This window comes from Lactuca virosa, chromosome 3 (assembly GCF_052849685.1).
Source record: "Lactuca virosa cultivar CGN04683 chromosome 3, Lactuca_virosa_CGN04683_v6, whole genome shotgun sequence".
Lineage (NCBI taxonomy): Eukaryota > Viridiplantae > Streptophyta > Magnoliopsida > Asterales > Asteraceae > Lactuca > Lactuca virosa.
Window position 1 is genome coordinate 88,008,369 of NC_136428.1, and position 17,638 is coordinate 88,026,006.

At 36.2% G+C, this 17,638-nt stretch overlaps 1 protein-coding gene across 1 annotated transcript; it reads right to left on the reverse strand.

Moving 5' to 3' along the window:
* Positions 1 to 6,995: 6,995 nt before the first annotated feature.
* LOC145162465 (uncharacterized) lies at positions 6,996 to 8,129 on the reverse strand. The gene is made up of 3 exons (XM_079081607.1): positions 7,923 to 8,129; positions 7,704 to 7,833; positions 6,996 to 7,614 (listed from the first exon to the last, which is right to left on the reverse strand). The coding sequence occupies exons 1-3, from the start codon at positions 8,053 to 8,055 to the stop codon at positions 7,101 to 7,103; spliced, it is 777 nt and encodes a 258-aa protein (XP_078937733.1). The 5' UTR covers positions 8,056 to 8,129; the 3' UTR covers positions 6,996 to 7,100.
* Positions 8,130 to 17,638: the final 9,509 nt, after the last annotated feature.

The window sequence follows — 17,638 nt, forward strand, 5'->3', positions numbered from 1 at the left end:
CGGTTTCTGCATCATCTGCAACCTCATCTTCTGAACTACTATCCACTGTGCTCCCACTATCTCCAGATACATCGGAGCTCCCACTGCTTCCTGAACTTTCACCTATCTCTGGAGTACTAATAGGTTTTACAACATCATCATCTGAGATTTATTCTAACTCAACTTGATCCTTCTTTTCTGGTTGCTTGTCACCATTGGAGCTTTTTCCAAGTTCATCCTTGTATAGAGCATTTTCGTTGAACACCACATCCCGACTTCTGATAACCTTCTTATTCTCATTATCCCAGAAGCGGTACACCATGTCATCCAACCCGTAATCTATAAAGGTGCACTTCCTTGCCTTTGCCTCTAGCTTGTCTCTCTCCGAGTCTTTAACTTTAGCATACGAGACACAACAAAATACCTTCAAGTGTTTGAGTGAAATCTCCCGACCTTGCCATTCCTCTTCTGGAATCTTGAACTCTATGGGGACTGAGGGTCCTCTGTTGATTAAATATGCAGCTGTGTTGACCGAATCTGCCCAGAACATCTTGGGTAAACCTGCATGTAGTCTCATGCTTTTAGCCTTCCCGTTCAATGTTCGGTTCATCCTTTCTGCTACTCCATTTTGCTGAGGTGTCTCTGGAACCGTCTTCTGCATTCTGATTCCTTGGTCGGCACAATAATTAACAAATTCTTTGCTACTGTATTCGCCCCCATTGTTTGATCTGAAACACTTGATTTTCAAGTTTGTTTCATTCTCTACAATAGCTTTCCATTTCTTGAATATGCTGAAAACTTCAGACTTATGCTTCAAGAAATAAACCCAAACTTTCCTTGTGCAGTCGTCAATGAAAGTAATGTAGTATCGAGACCCTCCCACTGAAGAAACTGAAGTGGGACCATAAACATCTGAATGAACTAACTCCAACTTTTTGGACTTGGGCGGATGACCTATCTTTGTGAAAGTAACTTTCTTCTGTTTACCCAGAATACACGGCTCACAGAAGTCAACTGTCACAGTCTTCAGATCTGGTATTCTTCCTTTGGAGGCTAGCATCTTCATTCCTTTCTCACTCATATGTCCAAGTCTTTGGTGCCATAGAGTGGATATCCCAACTTCTTCAACAGCATGTACTTCAGCATCAGAAACTTCCACCATATATAGTGTACCCCGCTTCTGACCTTTAGCAACAACTAAGTTTCCCTTTGTCACTTTCCACTGATGATCACCAAATGTAACATGGTGACCTTCATCATCAAGCTGCCCCACAGATATTAACATCCTCTTCAAATCTGGAATGAACTTGACATTCTTCAAAGTCCACTTCGTACCCAAGATTGTCTTGAGGACCACATCCCAAACTCCAGTAATATCCAGGCTCTTGTTATCTGCTAATCTGACTTTCCCTTTGTACTGTTTGAAATTTTGCATTACTTCTCTGGAATGACTAGCATGAAACGACGCACCAGAATCCATGATCCAGGATTCAGTTGAGTTTTCGACACAACAAATGAGCGCATCATCCTCAGAATCCGCTGCCATATTTACTTCCTTCTTGCCTTTATCTGCCGAAGGCTTTGGGCACTGATTTCTGAAATGACCTTTCTCATTACAGTTCCAACAGGTAATATCTTTCCTGTTCTTCGACTGACCTCTCTTTCTTGACTTCGATCTTCCTCTACCACCACCTCCTCTGTTGGTCTTTCTTCCTCTGCCTTCAGTAGTTAGAAGGATACTGGAAGCTTCTTCGGCACTCCTTCTGTGCACATCCTCACCAAGGATTAAATCGCGAATACCTTCAAATGATAGCTTGGCACCTCCGGCTGAACTGCTAACGGCCGTCACTGTGCCGGACCAACTATCGGGTAACGATGATAATAGTAGCAATGCCATGACTTCATCTTCAAATCCAATATCAACATATATCAATCTTGATATTATTGAGTTGAATTCGTTCACATGGTCTGTCACTGAGCTACCCTCCTTCATCTTCAGATTTACAAGCTGCCGAATCAAGAAAACCTTATTTGCTGCCGAAGGTTTTTCGTACATATTAGACAACGCATTTATCAGATTGTAGGTTGTCTTCACATTGACAATATTGTAAGCTACATTCTTTGCCAATGACAACCTTATTACTCCGAGTGCCTGCCGATCTAATAAGTCCCACTCCTCCTGCGTCATTGCTTCTGGTTTGTCTTTGGACAAAGGTTGGTGTAACTTCTTCTGGTATAGATAATCTTCGATTTGCATTTTCCAGAAACCGAAATCTTGACCATCAAATTTTTCGATCTTAACTTTCCCATCTTCAGCCATAGCTCTGATACCAGTTTGTTGGGAATGCAATAAAACAAGTTAAACACTTCTGAAAAATTGATAAATGATTTCGGTAACACTTGCAGAATAAAAACTACTGAAAATTACAAACGAAATTGAACACGATATTTAACGTGGTTCGGTCTAATCTGACCTACATCCACGGGCGAACGAGAGAGAGGAGATTTTATTAACATCAAAGAAAATTACAATCATACAAGGCTAAAACTGCTCTTGTAATCTGATCACTCACTGTAAGATATCACTCGTAATTTTTGGCTGCCAAAAAGTAAGGCTCTGCACAAAAATTAATATCTCACTAATTTATATGTGTATCTATTCTCTATGATGTTATGTTTTTTATCTGCTTGCTGGTGCACATATTTATACTAACAAGAGCCATAACTTTAATTTTGATTCACACATATGTGAAATATAAAGCCACAATTGTTGAAATAAATTTGCCGTCCATTAATCCCTTTTGACCACACACCAATAAATGAATCGTAGAAATTTCCTTCTGCCGACATTCACCAATTTACTCCTTCACACGTGAATAAAGTAATTGTAAAGTTTCAATATTGGCCCTTGAACTATGGTATTTAAGGCTCTACTAGTCCCAACAGATCCGTCACAAACCGGCTTAAAACGTTAACCGAGTAGGTAATGTCGGGCCTGGTTGCTTGTATGTATAGCAATCTTCCTACTAGTCTTCTATATTTATTTGCATCCACTCGCTTATCTTCATCATTCTTTTGGAGTTTAGCATTTTTCTCCATGGGAAAAGCGCTAGGCCGACACCCCATCATTCCACTATCCTCCAGGATATCAAGAATATACTTCCTTTGATTGAGCACTATTCCGTCTCGAGTACGAGTCACTTCGATACCTAAGAAGTATTTCAAGGGGCCTAGATCCTTAATGCTAAACTTCTCATTCAAGAATGTTTTCGTTTCTTTGATCTTTTTCACATCGTTTCCCACAATTATAACATCGTCTACATATATGAGTGCCGCCACGAATGAGTTTTCTGTTTTAAAGATGAATAACGAGTGGTCCGCTTGAGACTGTTTGAAACCGATCATATGTAACGATGAAGTAAATTTTTGATACCAATTCCTTGAAGCTTGCTTGAGACCGTAAAGAGATTTTCTGAGACGGCATACCTTGTTTTCCTTTCCTTTCTCGATAACCTTGTGGGATTTTCATATAGACCTCTTCGTGTAGTTCCCCATGTAAGAAGGCATTGTTTACGTCAAGTTGATTGATAATCCAATTTTTTTTTACCGCCACTGCTAAAAGAGTCCGAACGGTGACGAGTTTGGCTACCGGGGCGAACGTGTCATGAAAGTCAATGCCTTCCATTTGAGTGAAACCCTTTGCTACTAGTATCGCCTTGTATCTTTGGATCTCGCCATTCGGTTTGTATTTTATTTTATATATCCATTTTGAATCAATCGCATGCTTCCCTTTCGACAATTCTTCAAGGGTCCATGTACCGTTTTGTTCAAAGGGCTCGTATCTCCTTCTTCATGGCTTTTCTCCAATTCACATTTTTACGGCTTGGTTGAAACTCTTTGGCTCATTATTGGTGCTGATTCCCGCTAGGAATGCTCTGTGAGAATGAGTGCAATTTTTGTAAGAAATAAAATTGGCTAAAGAATGTAGCGTAGAGGAGTCTCGATTGGTGATGAGTGTTGCTTGGTCTATGGATGATGGCAAGTTAACAATGTAGTCATCGAGGTAGGCTGGTCGCGACCTGTTCCTTCTTTCTCTAGTGAGTGGAGGATTTTCAACATTAATTTCAACTGAATCTTCTTCATGCGTGTGTGAATTATTTGACTCCATGTGTATGCCACTTGAATTTACATTCACACTGTCAACGTTGTCTTGCATGGGGAAATCATCTTCATGTATATTTTGTGGAACATTAACTTCTTCATGGCCCACTGGTACACTTTGATCATCTTCTTTATTAGTGACGGTTTGTTCATCGGTAAAGGTTTTATGATGCCATGTGGGTGCTTCAAATATATCGCCTTCTTCATTTTCAATTTATATTTTTTCTTTACCATGGGGAAACATATTCTCAACAAATTTTACGTCTCTTGACACCACCATTTTCTTGTTCTTTATATCAAAAATCTTATATCCCTTCGTGCCATGCGGGTAGCCCAAGAAAATTCCCGGTCTCCCCCTTTCCTCGAACTTATCTCCTCTCGTTTTTGTGTTGCGATAATATGCAAGACAACCAAAAACTTTCCTGTGGTCATAACTTGGTTTTTGGTTGTAGACAATTTCGTATGGGGTTTTGTTGTCAATCGTCTTGGAAGGGAGACGATTTATGATGTAAGCCGCCGTTAAGATGCACTCGCCCCAAAAGGTAGAAGGTAACTTTGCTTCAAATCGTAGAGCTCTTGCTGTCTCGAGTAGATGTTGATGTTTTCGCTCAACAACCCCATTTTGTTGAGGGGTATGGGGACAAGTGGTTTCGAGAAGAATTCCTTGTTCCGTGTAGAAGTTCACCATGCGATTCGAGGTGAACTCCCCCCATTATCACACCGGACCCTTTTTACACATTTATTAAATTGAGTTTTGATCATTTTATAGAAACCAATCAAGCAATCAGTTGCATGAGATTTATGTCGTAAAAGAAAAACCCATACTGATCAACTAAAATCATCAACAACCGTAAGAAAATAATTAGCATGCGTAAGTGAAGGCGTTCGATATTTTCCCCATATATCGCAATGTAAAAGTTCAAAACACTCTGTTGATTTGATAGAACTAGTAGAAAAGGGCAATCTAGTAAACTTTGCCCTTGCACAAGAGTCACAAACCATATTGTTCGAGCTTAAAGAAAAAAAATCAAAATGTGAAAGTTTGCTATGTGAGGCATGTGCCAAGCGTTTGTGCCATACTTCACCTGTTGTTGCTAAGGCTTCTCTTTTATTTTCTTTTACTTTCATCCGATATAGACCTCGTTCGCAACTACCCGTCCCAATCAATCTCCTCGAACTCAAGTCCTGCATAACAAAAAAATCCGGGAAGAATGTTATGGTGCATTTAAGTCCTTTTGTTAACCGGCTAACAGATAACAGGTTACACGTGAAGTCCGGAACATATAAAACATCTCGGATTTCACTCCCGTTAGGTAAAGTACAAGTTCCTTTTCCTTTTACAGGAATAGAGTCGCCATTTGGTATTGTCACAGGTAATTCATGTGATGGTTCAACATTGTTGTGAAGGGAATCAAGAATGTGGGTTATGTGCTCGATACAACCTAAGTCTAGAACCCAATCGTTACCTTCATCAAATTTACCTGCCATGTTGGCTGCTGGTTGAGTAACATCAATATTCTGAGAATTTTTCGCTGTGAACAGATTGACAAATTGCCTATACTGTTCGCTGCTTAGTCCAGCTATAGTAATCTTTTCATCACCATGCTTATCATTCATTGAGTCCCGTTCTGTTTCAACAAAAGCTGCTTTCGCTTTTCCTTTTTCTGGTTTCCTTTGCCGGGCCACCATTCCGGGTACTCGATCCGCTTGAAACAACCGTCGCGAGTGTGTCCATCTTTCCCGCAAAAATCACAATGTTCAACTTTATCGTTTCGTCCTCTTTTTCCATTTCGTGGACCCATTTTTCTCTATGACCAAACATCAGCATCATGCTTTATGTGAGCTTGAAACGCAGCTGTTTCACTATTGGTCCTTTTTCCAGTTGAGATTGCCCGTTGCTGCTCGTCTTCTACCACAAGGTGGTATGCCTCACCTAAAGTAGGAATAGGCTTCATTGCTAATATTTGGGTTCTGATCGTGGATGACTCACTGTCGAGTCCAAGTAAGAACTCGTATAATCTCTCCTTGTCTCTTAGTTCAGTAAGTCTTTTACTGATCCCACATTTGCAACCTGCACAAGAACATTTGGGTATATTAAAAACTGAACTTATCCCGTCCCAAAGTGCCCTTAGGTTGGTGTAATATGTAGAAACAGAAGCCCCGTCTTGCTTAGTTGTTGTGAGAAGTTGTTTTAGTTCATACGCCCTAGGTGCGCTTTCCTTCCCGAAGCGTTCACGGAGGTCGTTCCAGATTTCTTCGGCAGTGCTAGCGTATTTGACACTAGATCTGATCTCCCTTTCCATGGCTGTAGTCAGCCACCCTTTAATCATGGCATCGCATTGAAGCCACCCCATGTGATTAGCGTGTGTCTTCTCTGGTTTCTGAAGGGTTCCGTCAACGAACCCTATTTTATTTTTCGCAAACAGAAAATTCTCCATTTCTTGAACCCAATCAAGATAGTTGTTTTCGTTTAATGTTTCATTCACATGCATTTGCCTCGGATAGTCCGACGGGTGATGGTAGTAAGAAGTCAATTCTCTCTTCATTCATTACAGGGGAATATAATATATACAGAGGAAGGAAATGAGAGATCTTATCCTCAAGGCTAAGAAAAAAGAAACACAATAAAGGACTAAAATTACATGAATAAGATAAGGAAAGAATCAATAATTGGAATAATCCAAAAACATTCTTATTAATTTTAGTAATTTGAAAATAAACATAACTTTTAGTGAATTAGTAGCTCTACATTTCGTACATCATTTTTAATTAATTTTAGTTATTTGACCATAATTTCTTGGATTTTAAAGACTTTATGTCCATTTTTGTACCAGGACATCAAATTGGTTTGTACATTCCCTTTAACATGAGCCTAGTTTATATTATAGAGTTTAAAAATGATATGATTACAAATAAATCTATGGTTGACAATGCACGACTAATTAATGTATGGACTTTGATTACAAATATAAATCTATGGTTGACCATAAATGCACATCATCCATGATGTGATCCGGGAAAGAAGTCTTAGAGATGAGATTGTCGTCGGTCAAGCCGAAAGGTGAGAACATGGTCTCACTTGATAATACGACACCATTGTTGTCGGGTAAAAATAGCTGATCAAACCATAAATTTCCGGCCGGCTCAGAAAACTGTGGTGTAGCGTCGTCACAAGGAACTTCATAATCTGATACACTCAAAGAACATTGAGAAGATTCACTTGTTGAAGAAGATGATGGTGATTCTGATGTTAAGACTGCCAATAAAATTTCAACTTCCTGTGGGGTTTTTAAGTTGGGTTTTTTCACCTGTTGACATCCTCTGGGAGTAGCTTTAAAAGGTTCAAGGGTTTCAAATTGTTCGATCTTTAACACAGTTTGATCTTTTCGGACCTGGTTTTTCAGATGTGTGTGCCAATGGTTTTTTATTTCATTGTCGCTTCTTCCAGGTAACTGAGTGGCCATCGTTGACCATCTGTAGATATAATAACCAAATTTTATTAATCAACAACAATTCCTCTATCAAATAAACGTAATCTAGGTATCAAAATTGTTTGAACTTACTTGTTTCCAAGCTTCTCATGTAAACCTACAATGACATCTTCTTCTTCTTTTGTAAAATTACCACGTTTCATGTTTGGGCGTAGATAATTCATCCATCGCAGCCTACAACTTTTCCCACATCTAGACAAACCTAAACAAGAAAAGCAAAGAACAATATAAAGTAAGACAGGAGAATTAATCATTTAAAAAATTTTCAAGTTTTTCGGAAGTGGGTCTAACCAGCTAACTTGGGAAGTTCTCGCCAGTTAGAATGGCCGTATATCTGTATGTAAGCTCTTAGTTTGTTGTCTTCCTCTTTGCTCCATGCACCTCTTTTGATTCCGTTTTTATCAAAACATGGAGCCCTCACCATCTTCTTGACTTCTTGTCTTCGATCTTTCAGTTCTCTTCAGACCTTTTCTTTTTTCAGTGGCTAATGAAGACTTAAGTTACTAGATCCAAATAGTCTTATATATATACCTACAATTACAAATTAATTATCAAAACGTGTATCGACGTAAATAATTAATTTAAAAAGACCATAAAAACTTCTTACTTTTTTCTTCCCTTCAAATGTTCAAGGTAAGACTAAAAAGTACGCTCTTACTTATATAATTAAACATATATTATATAAGCGATGTTTTAGAAGTATATATATATATATATATATATATATATATATATATATATATATATATATATATATATATATATATATATATATATATATATATATATATATATACTAGTAGCGTACCCGTGCGATGCGGCGACGACTATTAATTTTGTTTATGCGAATAGTTTTCAAGCTCGATTGGTTTTCATTTAGTTGAGCGTCAAATAGTTCGTTTTCTAGTAATTGTTGCATGTGGGTTTATAGGTCTTTTTATTGTTATACAGTTTTGTTTCGGCTATTAGTTTCATTTCGACCACATTATTATCCATAATATACCTCGTTGTTTTAGATTAAAAAGAAAAGTACACATAATTGATTTTGTAAATTAACATAATGCAACATCATGTAAAAGTGTATATTCCAATAGATTTGGGGAGCATTTTTTTTTTTTAACTTTTGTTGGTTCTCTTAATGTTATTTAGTTAGTGTGTCTAGGCATATGTAATGAAAATCTCTATTAGAAATAAAAGTATCATGTAAATAGTGGAGGAGTGGACGGTGAATATATTTGTTGTTCAATAAAAAATTTGTTTTGAAAAAATTTTAGTTTTTAAGGTTTGTGGTTTTGGATTTTGGTGTTAGGGGAGTAATAGTGCAAAATGATGGTCATTAGGGAGACTTAAGTAGATTTAAAAATAATCGTACTCACGCACATTTAGGTGTTGTTTGTTTTTTTGAAGCAAAAATCCATAAAGTCTGCGGACCACCTCTACAACCCTCTGCAGTAGAAGAGGTGGACCAAACGACTGCAGACTGTAAAAAGAAGCGTGTTTGTTTTTTCTAACATTTGTATGCTGCTGCAGATATTAAAAATTTAAAATAAACTGCTTTATAATCCGAAAATAGTTTTTTAATACCGAAAATTTAATAATGTATGACATTTCGGCAAGAATTTATGATATTTCAGCAAAAAATAATGATATTTTAACAAGAAAATAAAGATATTCTATCATAAAATAATGATATTTCATCAACAAATTAGTATTATTCAATATAAAAAAAAATTCAACAAGAATAAACAAAAAAAATCGAAAAAAATGTGAAATAATATTTCAACTGTTGAAAAATGTTTTTATATGTGATCATCACTGAAATAAGACGAATTGGTTTTATATTATCTAACAAATATTATCAGTTATTTCAGGTTGCGTGGATTCGTGCTTAATTATGAAATAGAAAAATATGCAAAAGACGAAATACGCAAAGACGGAAATATAGACGCAATATTTGGTCGTTTGAAGACAAAACAAATCAAGACTAAAATCGTCAAGAATTTAAAAACCTCAAGGGTCAAAAATGGAAATTCAATTCACAATTGGATATATATATATATATATATATATATATATATATATATATATATATATATATATATATATATATATTATACAAATATATGTATATATATTATATTGTGTATATATATATATATATATATATATATATGTATGTATATTGTATATATTGTATATATATATATATATATATATATGTATGTATATTGTATATATATATATATATATATATATATATATATATATATATATATATATATATATATATATACATGAATCATGCATATATATATATTGGAAAGAAATCTTCACAAAAGCAAAAGTACCAAACATCATGTGTGCTTCCAACCTTTACAATCAATCACTTCATTACTTTTCCTTAAACAAACAAGAGTTGCTTGATTCCTTTGCATATATATAGATGCATGTTTACATGAGTTTTTGTGTGTGTTTTGTGTTTCCTTGTAATATATCTCCTATTACTCACTCAACTCCAGAAGAATAAACACATAGCCAACCTCAAAATAATCTCCAAACACCCTCCAAATACCCTCCTTAAACCTCCTCCAAAAACCATTTCAAATCACCACAACCATCACCACCTTGCTGTTTTTCGACATCAGAATTTGCAAGTTAGGAAAAAATTCACCGAGCACAACTCAACAAGATAATACGGGAGAGATTTGCACCGCAAATTATTCAGGACCTTACCTACATCCAAGAATTTTCCTCTATTTTTTTGACCACTGCAAACCGCAGAGAGACGCGAGAGAGAATTGGCTATCCAGAGAGATTTACTACGAAAATCTATATTCGTAACCACCCAAAGCTCTTTCAACATCACCCTCTTTGTTACCTTATACCACCAAAACTACAACCTTATTACACCTTCTACCACCCTCCAAATACCCACTTCAACCTCATCAAATCACCTTAAAAAACCCCATACCCACATACAAAAAAACATTACCCGTGTATTTTGTATCGTTTTGTAAACAATTCATTGTTACATAAAAAGAACTTATTGTTACTTACCGGATTGAACTTTGAACAAATAGAGACACAGTCTATTAAGATCCAGTCCAACCCTAAGCCTGTTAGTCATTTATTTGACTAACAACTTGACAAAACAGTCGTTCCACAAGTCCCGTTCTAACACCACCTACTATATATATTTATATATTTTATTAACGCTTTATGTCATTTAAATACTGTCATTTATTTCATTTATAGCTTTCAGTCATTTATAGCTTTCCAGTATATATTTATTCCACACTTCTTATCTTTCCGCATCTAATCTCATTAAATATATATATCTGTCACCCAGTAACTGGTAACCGAGCCTTTTATTCGTGGTAATCAGATTGTTATATATTTCTAACAATTGGTATCAGAGCTTGTGTGATTTACCTTGAATTTTTTGTCGAAAACTTTTGGTTAGCGTTTATAAACCTTCCATAAGCTTTTCTTTAAAAATTTCATTTTAATATCACTTGTTCAAAATCCTTAAAAAAAAAATTATTAAAAAAAAATAAAAAAAAAAAAAAATCTTAAACAAAAAAAATTCAGAGCTTGTGTGATTTACCTTTAAATTTTTGTCGAAAACTTTTGGTTAGCGTTTATAAACCTTTCATAAGCTTTTCTTTAAAAATTTCATTTTAATATCACTTGTTCAAAGTCCTTAAAAAACAATTATTAAAAAAATTTTAAAAAAATTTAAAAAAAAAAAAAAATCTTAAACAAAAAAATTCAGAGCTTGTGTGATTTACTTTGAAATTTTTGTCGAAAACTTTTGGTTAGCGTTTATAAACCTTCCATAAGTTTTTCTTTAAAAATTTCATTTTAATATCACTTGTTCAAAATCCTTTCAAAAACAAAAATTTTATTATGTCTTCTGCTAATTATTCCAACATGAACTCTGTTTCTATTGCTAACAGCTTGGGATCTGGTTCACGGGCACCCATACTTATTCCTGAAGAGTATAATTCGTGGGTTGGCTGTATGAATCTTCATCTTAACACCATAAGTGAAGATGTCTGGAATTGTGTAGAAGGAACATATGTTACTCCAGAAAATATGGCTACTCTTGCTACAAATCAAGCCACTCTTGCTGAAACCGAAAAAAGGCTGCAACTCCAAGCCAAAAAGGAACTTGTGTCTGGAATTCCCCACAGTATTCTAAGTCAAATGGATGACATAATACTGTTGACTGTAAATCAAATCTGGGAAAATTTAAAAAATCGTTTTTGTGGAAATCAAAGAATTATTGGAAACAAAAGAACATCTGTTTTAAATGAATTCGATAATTTCAAGATGCTTTCATCAGAAACCATCCATGATGCTCATGATAGGTTCAATTTTATCATGGTAAAAATGAACAATTTGGGCATCAAAAAGACACAACACGAGATAAATCTCAAGTTTCTAAACAATCTTTACGAAAGCTGGAAGATGGTTAAACTCATCATTCAGGGAAATCCATCCATTCATACTGAAACTTTATACAATTTGTATGGAGAACTTCAATCGTATGAATCCTCGATTGACCCACCAACCACTACAGCTTTTGGAGGACCACTTGCTCTCGTTTCCACATCTTCTCAAAACCAAACACGTTTTAATGAACAAAACTTCAATCATTTTAATTAGACATCTTTTCAAAACCAACCCTTTTTGAACAATTCTTTTGATCAATCTGATTTAAATGATGAAGCAGACTACCAACAACTGTGTGCTTTGGTAGCAAACACAAACCTCCAGAGATTTATTCCAAATCACGGTCAATCGAATTTTAAACCAAATTTTCAAAACCGACCATCATTTGGACAAAATAATTCTGGATTTCAACCAAGACCTCAACCTGTTCAAAACAACTCAGGTTTTCAACCAAGACCTTATTTTGGACAAAATTTTCAAAGACCTTCCTTCCAAAACAATTCAAACCAAGGTTTTCAAAACCAGGGATTTCAAAACAATCCCAACTCAAGTCATCATAACAATAACCAAAACAACAGTTTTCAAAACCAAAACAGAGGATTCCAAAATCAAGGTTACACTAATCAAAACAATGGCTTTCAAAACAACCAAAATTTTGGATTCCAACAGAACCCTTCCCAATCTTCCCAACAAATCCAAACTCAAGCTCCTGAAAGACTTCCGATTAAAAGTCAAAAGGATGACAGTGATGAAGAAGTGATCATTTGTCACAACTGCAAAGGAACTAATCACTATGCCAGATAATGCCGAGCTAAAAACAAAACCAAAGTCAAAGACTCAGCATACTACGCTCAAAAAGCCGATGAATTATAGAAACAGGAAAATCAAGATAAGCAAAGAGCATTGATGGCAATCCATGAACCAAACGTGGAATACTGGCCAACTTCTGAAGACGAAGCTGACAATGAACCAACACAATCAAACTTCAGTTTCGTAGTTGGTGTTGATAGACCTGCAAGAGCTCCAAACGTCATAGAACATGTATGGTCTATGATCTCTGAACTTGGTCTTTCGAAATCAATTTTTGAGTCCCATATAACCAAGATTGAGAAAAGTCTAGAAGCTGATCTCAAAAAATATCATGACACAATGATCAATTCCGATATCTGCAAATCTGAGTTACAAACCTTGCAACTCAAATTTGGAGAATCAACAAGGATAAAGAACAAATTGGAAAGAGACGTTGAAAGAAAATCAGAAGATTATAATCACGTCTTGGAACAATTAAATCAAACCCTAATTCAGAAAAAGGATTTGGAACAAAAAAATCAGTCAGTCATTTCCTCTGAAACAAAAGATGTTTTAGAAAAGGAAATCCTTCAGTTGAAACAAAACTTTCAAGAATCAACTGAAAAATACAAAACTTTAAATGAAAAACTGACTAATTCTTTAAACCAAACCAATTTTATTGAATCTGAAAACAAAATATTGATATGGAATATGGATTCTATCAAAGTTGCTAGAAAACTAAGTGATGATGTTTTCACCAAAGCAAACACCTTAGGAACTGGCAAAATTGATACGAATTACAGACCAGGAATTGGAAGAGAATCCTTTGAAATTGAACTAGCTAAACAGGAAAACATGACAAATTGTGAAAACTCTGAATCCACTCTACCAGATCTTTTCACATCTGTTAATGAGGAAGACTCAGATGACGAAACAATTATCAACTGTAGCCCAGATGATACTGCTTTCACTGTTTCCAAAAAGTCTATAAAAAGAGTTGTAAAATCTGAAACAGACTCTGCTAGTTCTTCAACTCACCAAATCAAACATACCAATGAAACCACCAAAACCCCACTTAACAAACCAAAAGTTTTTAAAAACAAACCAAAGAAACCAGTTCAACCTTACCTCATACCTCAAAAACAGGTTTCCAGACAAAAACCAAAACCTTTTCAAAAACCTTTTGAAAACCGCTTTCAAGAGATCACCTTTAACCATTCAAGGAACTTTAAAAAACGACCAAATCAGAAAGTTCCAAACCATCATCTTCAAAAAGCTTTTCATAACCGCCAATCACATCCCAGATATGAAGAGAACTTTTCAAACAAATCTTCACATCTAGGATATCGTTCACCAAATCACAGATTTTATAAACCCACAGGTTTTCAAAAACAAATCACATTTTGGGAAAACTTGATAAATAAAATCAAACCTCAACCATTCCATCCTAATAAACCAAACTCTTATAGAAACGTGAAGTCAAATGCTATAAGAAATTCATTAAGCAAAACACCCAAAATAACAACAACTAACAAACCAGGACCCATTCAGATTTGGGTACCTAAACCTTCTGTCTAATTGTAGGTATCTAATGCTGGAGAACCCAAGGATGATACATGGTATATTGATAGTGGCTGCTCCAGGCATATGACAGGAAACCGAAACTACCTTCGTGACTTCAAACCCACCCAAACCAATCAAGACGTTACCTTCGGCAACAACATGACGGCAAAAATCAAGGGTTATGGAAACATAACAAATGGTAACTTCACCATAAAGAAAGTTGCCTATGTCGATGACCTGAAACACAACCTCATCAGTGTTTCTCAACTGTGTGATAACAATCTTGAAGTCATATTCACCAAACAAAGAAGCTTGATCATGGACGCCAAAACCAAAGAAATCATTGTTGATTCATACCGTGCCGGAAATATGTATCCACTTGACATGGATCTTATCTATGGTAAACCCGATATATGTCTGCTATCAAAAGCCCCAGCAGATATCAGTTGGTTATGGCACCGCCGCCTTTCCCATCTAAACTTTGGGTACATCAACAAACTGATCGGCGATGATCTTGTTAGAGGACTGCCACTTCTGAAGCTTGATAATGAAACTCTGTGTGCCGCATGTGAAAAAGGAAAACTTTCCAAATCAACTCACAAAAGCATCTCAGAATCTAGTGTATCCGAACCACTAGAATTGTTGCACATAGACCTTTGTGGCCCTGCCAAAACCCAAACCATACAAGGGAAGAAGTATATTCTTGTTGTCGTTGATGGTTTCTCGCGCTTTACTTGGGTCTTTTTCTTAAGACTAAAATCAGAAGCACCTGAAGAGATGATCAACTTCATCAAACAAATCGAACTGAAGCTCAAACGACCTGTTCGAAGAATCCGAAGTGATAATGGTTTAGAGTTCAAAAACAAGACTCTAGATTCATTTCTCAAAGACAAAGGAATTGAACATAACTTCTCAGCCCCATACACTCCACAACAGAACGGAGTTCTCGAAAGAAGGAATAAAACTCTATGTGAAGCTGCAAGATCAATGCTTATCTTCGCTGATCTGCCACAATACTTCTGGGCAGAAGCAATAGCCACAGCTTGCTACACTCAAAATCGTTCCTTAATCCATAAACATCTTCATAAAACAACATATGAAGTCATTAACAACCGAAAACCAAACATCAAATTTTTCCATATTTTTGGTTGTCGATGCTTCATAAAGAACAATAAAGACCACCTCTCAAAATTTGAATCAAGGTCGGACGAAGGAATTTTCCTTGGTTACTCATTTTCTTCAGCTGCTTATCGAGTACTGAACAAACGTACCAGAGTAATTGAAGAAAGTACCGATGTTCATTTCGATGAATTTTATGTCAGGAAATTGGATCGTGAACATTTTGGTTCAAAAATGATCGATAATATTTTTCAAAATCCAATTCAACAAACACCTTCTCCTGACAGAGATATTGAAATCGATCTTGATTTACTTTTTGAACAACCCAAAACCGCTTACAATTCTGAACTTCTAACTACTTCTATTGATTCTACAGGAACAACCACTGAAGGAACTCCACAAACAAACCGAAATGATGCAGATCAATTCGAGGGGGAACCACCTACACATACTTCTTCATTGGAACAAACACCAAATCCTCCTTTAAATACCCCATCCCCAAATATCCAAAACAATCCCGATGCATCATTTATGGGGGAACCTTCAACCCTATTCCAAGATGAAACTCCCGGAGAAGAACAATGGGATACTGAAATTCCAATTATTATAGCGGAAGAGAATCGCTTAATAAAATGGACCAGAAACCACCCAACTGACCAAATCATCGGAGATCCAAACTCAGGCATCCAAACTAGAGCCGCAACTTCTAATGATTGTTTATTTGGATCCTTCTTATCCATGACTGAACCCAAAACCATACATTCTGCTCTCAAAGATCCAGACTGGGTAAAAGCTATGCAAGAAGAGCTAGAATAATTTGAAAGAAATGACGTATGGAATCTTGTCCCTACCCCACCCGATGTTTCTGTTATAGGTTCAAGATGGGTATTCAGAAACAAAACTGACGATCAAGGAATCGTTTGTCGAAACAAGGCACGTCTCGTAGTCAAAGGATACTCACAACAAGAAGGAATCGACTACGATGAAACATATGCTCCAGTTGCCAGAATTGAAGCAATTCGCATCTTTCTTGCATATGCTGCACATAAGAACTTCAAAGTATTCCAAATGGATGTTAAATGTGCATTCCTACAAGGAGAGTTAGATCGCGATGTATACATCCAACAACCACCAGGTTTCGAAGATCCCAAATTTCCTGATCACAGCTTCAAATTGCATAAAGCTGTCTATGGCTTGAAACAAGCACCCCGAGCCTGGTATGCCACATTGACAACCTTTCTCGAAGAATCAGGTTTTAAAAGAGGTTCAATCGATCAAACCCTCTTTCGTAAAATCTATAATAAACATCTTTTAATCGTACAAATATATGTTGATGACATTATTTTCGGTTCTACTGATGAATCTTTGAGTATTAAGTTTGCAGATCTAATGAAGAGCAAATTTGAAATGAGCATGATTGGGGAGATGACTACTTTTCTCGGACTTCAAATCAAACAGTCAACTGATGGCATTTTCATCAACCAAGAGAATTATGTCAAAAATCTACTCACTCGCTTTTCAATGGACAAATCCAATACCGCAAAAACCCCAATGGCTTTTGGATACAAAATCGATGCAGACTTAAATGGCAAACCTGTTGATCAGAAAAGATATCGTGGAATGATCGGATCACTCTTATACCTCACTGCCAGCAGACCTGACATCATGTTTTCTACATGTGTCTGTGCCAGATACCAAGCAAATCCTATGGAATCCCATGTACTTGCTGTGAAACGCATCTTCAAATACCTAAAAGGCACTCCTAAACTTGGACTTTGGTATCCAGCTAAATCCGATTTTCAGTTGAACGCTTTCACCGACTCAGACTATGGAGGATGCAAGTTAGATAGAAAGAGTACATCTGGTAGCTGTCAATTCCTAGGAGGTAGACTAGTGAGTTGGGCTTCAAAGAAACAGACTTGTGTATCCACATCAACAGCAGAAGCTGAATATGTCACTGCCGCCAGCTGTTGTTCGCAAGTCATATGGATGCAAACTCAACTGCGAGACTATGGTTTCAAAATTTCACAAATTCCCATATTTTGTGACTCAACCAGTGCAATTGCCATTTCTCACAA